The following is a 6,499-nucleotide window of genomic DNA, read 5'->3' as shown; positions in this document are numbered from 1 at the left end:
TACAGTTTGATGTATTTTAAATTTTATAATACAATTTTCAGAGATTAATATCAATCTAGAAGTTTTTCAGTTTTTCTGTATACTAACAACTTAAAACATTAAATCTCATTATCAATGGACATGTTGCCTAACTAATACATTGTTTCACTAAGACTACGTTGAATATTAACTCTCAGGTGTAGCTCCCTTGTAAGACAGGATTTTTTCTTTTTACACTTACACTGCTCTAGTCCCTGGCAAAAAGAGGCAGTAAAGAATGCTGTAGTGTGATACTTTCCAGCTATTACTGTATTTCAGGTGTCGTCCCTAGAATATTAGGCAAAACAGCATCAGATTGATCTGTTCTGAGTACTTCCAGACAGAGGATCAGGGCAGAGGGTTTTTCTCCCACTCCATCTTTAGTGCAACAGGAAATATGACTTGTTAAAATATTATATAGAATTGGGAAAAAAACGCATTTTTTATTTTCCCTACTGTCTAATCTGCTATTTGAACCTTGAACAATAGGTGTTAATATTTCAAAGTGATGGCTATAGCTGATTAGTTATTCTAAAATGACTTAAAGGTAACATTTATTCTCAAATGCTTTTCTATTACACAAACTTTTCAATTTGAGTAATGCTATTTTACAGTGTAAGTAGTTCAGGAATGTCTATGGAATTCGTACTGCTGGTAATCTCCAATCATTTCCACAAAATGGAGAGCTTCAACTGACCGTTATAACTTATCACATCCAGATATATCACATACATGCACAGTGTCATAAAACACAGAATTAAGACAACTATAACTCCCTCTCTTCTCAGTATACTGCCTGTTGGCAATCATGCTGCACAGCCTGTCATTTAGTTCAAGATAACACCTATGCAAGTTTTGGTTCTACAGACAACAGGCTTTTGGTGGTCCCAAATTTATTGAACATGCATATTACCGGATTTCTAAAGCTCTTAAATGATTGTTTTCCAAACCTTTTCTGCAACTTTTGCTCTGTGTAGATTTTACTTTGCATTGGCCTTTTCACAGGTAGTGGATAAAAAGAATTTCTATTCTAGGAAATATCTTCCACAGCATTCCCTTTCTTAGAAATTTAAGTACATTATCTGACCTCCTTTACACAAAAATGTACACACACTCAAGATATTTATTTACACTGTAAAATCGCTTGTCTGATCTGTATACAATACGTTCATTTTAACAAACACCTGACACATATGATGTGGCAATGATGTTATTAGTGATAAAAATAAGGTAAATCTAATATCCATTGTAAAGCCCATAATTCCTCAGTTTACATATTCTTAGTTTAAGCATTCCCTACAAATGTACCACCTGCCTTATTGCTCAAAAAAGTTAAGTATGGCTAGTCTGTTGTTGTAAATCGACTTACAGTAGAAGTTTTTAAATATTTGGAGAGTTTAGAGGAAGTAAGAGAAAATCATTATTTGTTCTAAAAAATACTTATAAGAAGTGTGCACAGACATTGAAAAATTTCCTGATTTTGAATGTCCTAAGTCAATGGCTTCAAAGCTCTGAATTACCAGGATGATTACTAGTTACACAGTTTGCTTGGCACCTCTGAGCATGTTTTCTATGAATTTCATGCCTCTTTGCTCAAAATACCAACTTTGCCAATGAACCAAGGTTGTGAAATGAAAAAAGAAAAAAGTAAGTACTGCTGGACTGTAAAATGGTGATAGAAAAACAACTTAATATTATCCTGAAGAAGTAAACTATCTCCGCCTGTTCCACAGAAATTTGTATGAATTATTGGGAAGTCTGCTTTCCGTGATAGGATCTGGGAGTCAGCACGTTGGTAAAGGCTTTAAGGAGATTTTTTTTTTTCCACGATAACTATATTTAAAGACACTGCAAGTAAAATTTACAATAAAGAATTATTGTAAGGGTAGGTTGTACATGTTAAGTAGAAAAAAGGCTGGTGTTGCTGTTATCTTTCTGCTACAGACACCGTGCAGGAGCAGACCCCGCTTTACAGCCTCGCTGACTGGATTTGCGCAGCCCTGCGCGGGGCAACCCGGGCAGGCACTCGCCGCCAGCCCGCCTTCAGAAATTTAAACTACTTCAAACCCTTTTGGGGTGAGGAGGGACGCGTTTGCCCGTCTCTCATGCCCGCCGCAGAGTCCGAAAGCAGCAGGAGAAGCAAACAGCCCCGCCGAGCCCCGCTGAGGAAGGTGCCGCCCCACCCGCAGCCCGGCGCCGGCCCTCAGCCCGCCCACTCCCCACAGCCCGCGGCTCCTCCCCGCGCGGGCCTCCCCCGTCCGGCGGCGGCTGCCTGCCCACTGGCGCGCCCCTGCCCGCGGCCGAGCCCCGGCTGCCGCAGCCCCTCCGCTCCGCCTGACAGGGGTGAACAAAAGGCGCCGCGTCCGTCCCATCCCCTCCTCGCGGCGGGGCCCGGGCGGTTCCGCGCAGGCAGCGCCGGTAGGAGAAGCCGCCGCCCCGCTGCAGCGACCCGCGGCCCTCGGAGCGCCGGCCAGGTATCGGCCCCGCTAGGGGGGATGCGGAGGGGAAGGGGAGGAGGTAGGCGGACGGCAGAGCCGCCTGCGAGCAGCAGGCCTGGCCTGGCCGGGCCGCGCAGGCCGCGGCGGCGGAAGGGCGGCGCTGTGTGGAGCTGCCCGCGCCCCGCGGGGCCCGCCCCGGTCGCCGGGGGAGCCGCGGCCCCAGGCCCGGCCCTCCTGCCTGCGCTTCCCGCCTTTGCCCAGCCCCAGGGGCCACTTCCCTGTCCCCGTCGCCCCGCGGCGGCTCAGGCGCGTTCACCCTCAGCCGCCCTCTCGCCTGCCCGCCGCGCTGCCCCGCCGCCACCGACGGCCTCGCCCCGGGCTCCCCGTCGTGCCCCCCGGGCTTGGCCTGCAGCCGCAGGGCTTGCCCCCGCCCCGCTGCCCCAGGCCTCGCCTCACCTCGGGCAGCTGTGCGGACGCGGGCGGGACGTTCCCTTCCCGACGCCCTGTCGAGGTTTTCCCCGCATGTGCCGGGCAGAACCGTTCCTTCGGCATAAGGCATTGAGGAAAGCTGGCTGAGACTGGCAGGGCAACGAGGAGCATGGTTATGATGACCATCTTGCCTATATTAATTGTCACGTTTTCTACAAACCAGCTATTTAAAAACAACTTAAATGCTCACGTAGTTCCCTCTATGTGTTTTCCCAGGCATGTGGGAAAGAGGTGAAGCTAAACCACTGCAAACACTTTAAAACAACAAAGTTGTGCAGTTGAGGCATATTTCTTAGAGCATTACCATTACCAGGCAGTTACACCAGTGGTAACACAAATTTCAGTGTTTGCGTTCTGGAAATGGTAGCAGATTTTTGCGTTCAGGATGGGACATCATTGATTTTCAAACGTAGAATGGCAGCTTGAGGCAGTTTTATGTATGGACCATGCTGACAGAGCAGAGGGCACCTGGGAAGTGACAGGGCAATGACTAGCTGCTCTGTCTGTCTTTTTTGGTAATGTTGTCAAATTTTATGTTGTTTTAATAATATAAAACATCAAGGATTTTTTAAATGCTGCTTCTCTAGTTTTTTTATAACACGTTCTCTGGCATCATTTTTGTATCTTACAGCCCCCTTTGTCGGCATTTAAACAACTAGCTTCTATTTTAGGTGCCCAACTAAAATACCCTAAAAGGACCAATTTTTCTTTGAAGTACTTACACTTTTTCAAAGAAGTGGAGCCTGGTGTGCATTTTGAGTCAAGGGCCAAAAGTGAGGGCAGTCAAAATAATGAATCATTCTGAAAACCTGTTCAAAAGTATGCAAAATTGTGTACCTAAGTCTTTGGAAATTTAAGATAATGTTTTATATACTTTTATTTGCACTCTGAGCTGTACAAATTTAAAAAATCTTGCATTTTTCGAAGTTGCACTTCAACTACAGTATAGTTCCGTAAGTCACAGTATCCGATGGCAGTAAAATATGGTGCTGTTTCCAGATATTTCATACAGTATTAAGTCAATGTTTGGGTGGGAAGATGCATTGCTTGTATGTATGTGTCCATTTAGGAGTCAGGCTGAAGAATAATGAATTAAAGTGACTGACATCATGACAACCGTAAGACAGAGAAGGGTTGGAAAAGGCACAGAAGCGGCTGAAGATCAGCCTTCAGAGGAGAAGAATGTGAAGCCTGATGGGAAAATTCTGTCTGGTGGGTAATGTAACATTATGGCTTTGTAGTAGTGTTTACCTTTTGGTATCTGTCCTAAGCACAGGTTAGAACTAGGTATGTACCAAATACATTTTCATACTTGAATACCTATCACCAAAGCTAATTAGATAAGACGGGGGCATGCAGATTACCAATTGTCAATCTCATCTCTATTTTAAAATACTAATGTAAATTGGTGAGAACATTTTTTTTCAATTTAGTATCAGTGACATGATATCAGATTTCATATAGCTGTCGTAGGTTCTTAAACAACTCCCAGTTCAAATCATTGGTAACATAAAAGGATTTGAAAACCTCAGATGAGGTTTACTTAAATATACACAGACTGCACATGAAATCTTGAGTTTAACTGCAGACCCTTGCTTTTTGACTATAGGACAGACTAGCTAGGTAAATTTAAGAGACATTAAGTGTCTTAATTCAAGGGTCTGTTTAAGTAATACGACATTTTTGTATTTGTGTGGAATTACAACTTTAGAGTTAGCAAAGTTTGTTAGGTTTGGGGTTTTTTTAATTAACTTATTTTAAGGGATGTTTTGACCTAAATTCCAAATGTTTCTATATATGCAGTTTGCATAGATGAACAGAAAGTTACATTGTTCTTTCCACACAAGTGCACTTAGGCTATATACAAAATGGGAAAGTGATCATAGTTCTCATCCAGCCCAGCCCTCAGTTCCACTGAACTGCATACTTGGTACCCATTAAGTAGATGTCACATGCGGTATGAAATAGCCATTTCAAAGGTACAATTCCAGATCACTAAGATTCATATGAAGCCTTATATCAACATTAAAAAAAAAAATACCGCCTAAAAAAACCAGGAATACAAGTGTACATCAAAGCGCAACCTTTCTTTCCCATCATTCCATCTATAATCTTATTCAGATGTCAACAGGAGGTTATCTGCAATTCGAAGCGTGACACCACTATCAAAGGCTGCTTTGGCCACTCTTCAGTCTCTTTGTGGGTATTTAGTGAGACTTCTGAACCTTTAGTGTTGCATTTTACAAAAAAACAAGCAACCCGCCCCCCAGAATAGGCAGCCATTTTAAGACATGTGAAGATGATTTTAATTTCTTTCTTTGTGATCTAACAGTCATCCTGTATTGCCTTAATTAAAAAAATTGCCCTGGAGGGTATTTCAATTTAGATTTACAAATTAGATATGGTATTTATCTAGATTTGTATAGGATCATGATGTTCTTAAACTATAACTACATTTTACCAATTAAGACACACCTTATTTCACTTTGCACGTAAATAGAATACTCTGAGTTTGGTATCTGAGAAAATAAAAAGCATATCTCCATAAAGACCTCTTAAAGCCAAGTGTCCTGTTACCTACAGAATGTAAACTCTACTAGCATAGGCAATGTATAAATGAGTTTTCAAAATTCCTTTAAGTTGAATTATGTGTTTCACAATTACAGAGTAGAATATTTTTCTTCCAAGATCATACAGGTGGAAAGCTGTGGAACATACTCTCAATAACTGTCGGTGGAATTGTTGCCATCTCTCTTGGACTTCTTACTTCTGTTTATGTTGCTACGCTGCATGAAAATGACTTGTGGTTTTCCAATATTAAGGTAACAGTCACTTTAATAGTTTTATCTCTTGCTTTCATAGAGCATTCATATGAGTGTTAGTAGAAATTTCATTTATTTATGTATTTGTCTTGTAACTAACTCAAAACCAAAATATTTCATTTTTTTTTAAATTTAATTTTAAAAAAGCTGTGCTTCCTTTCCCACTACTCTTTAAGTACTTGATCATTTCTATAAATACCTTTCCTCAATTTTTCTCTTAAAAACATTGCTACACAGCTCCTACCTGAATTGCAGCTGTCGTTCTTCCAACCATCGATCATTATCTACAAGAGAATTACAACAGTCTACTGTATGTTGCTCTATAATCATCTTTCTTTTATCCAAAACTAAACAAAAACCAGTTAAAAAACAATATGCAAAATCCTGGCACACAGTTCTTTAATTGTATTTCTACTGTGATATTGTAATACGGTTTAGGCACAGTCTCTTACTACTTAATTTTATGTAATGTTTTCCTAAATGTGCAAACCTCAAAACATATTTTGGACATGCACCAGTGTAAACCCAACCATTCCCAAGATCCAGGACTGACTATTTTTTTCCTAAAATCATTGCATGGGAAAAAAATGCAGCTGTACACGTATCTAAATTTAACCAGAAAAAAGAAACAGGTGAGTCATTTTCCTTTTAGATGCCTAAAATTCACTCTGTTAGGTCTACGTATTATGTTATTCAAAGAGTACATATATTTAATTGGAATACTTGCATGCA

At 41.4% G+C, this 6,499-nt stretch overlaps 1 protein-coding gene across 8 annotated transcripts in view; it reads left to right on the top strand.

The window, feature by feature from the left end:
* The first annotated feature begins 2,259 nt into the window (after positions 1-2,259).
* Positions 2,260-6,499, top strand: part of DPY19L3 (dpy-19 like C-mannosyltransferase 3) — a 38,732-nt gene continuing 34,492 nt past the window's right edge. For 4 of the 8 annotated variants that reach the window (XR_008579093.1, XR_008579092.1, XR_008579094.1 and 1 more), the window contains exons 1-3: positions 2,267-2,492; positions 4,015-4,157; positions 5,634-5,767. Coding sequence is in view for 2 of the 8 variants with exons in the window: in XM_054840417.1 (XP_054696392.1) it covers positions 4,055-4,157; positions 5,634-5,767 (237 nt within the window). In the remaining 6 variants the exon portion in view is untranslated. Of the gene's footprint in view, positions 2,493-4,014; positions 4,158-5,632; positions 5,768-6,285; positions 6,400-6,499 lie in introns of those variants that run through there. The other 4 variants (XM_054840416.1, XM_054840419.1, XM_054840418.1 and 1 more) reach the window with 4 other exon arrangements.

This window comes from Grus americana, chromosome 13, assembly GCF_028858705.1.
Source record: "Grus americana isolate bGruAme1 chromosome 13, bGruAme1.mat, whole genome shotgun sequence".
NCBI classification, from domain to species: Eukaryota; Metazoa; Chordata; class Aves; order Gruiformes; family Gruidae; genus Grus; species Grus americana.
This window is presented reverse-complemented; position numbering and strand designations above follow the sequence as displayed.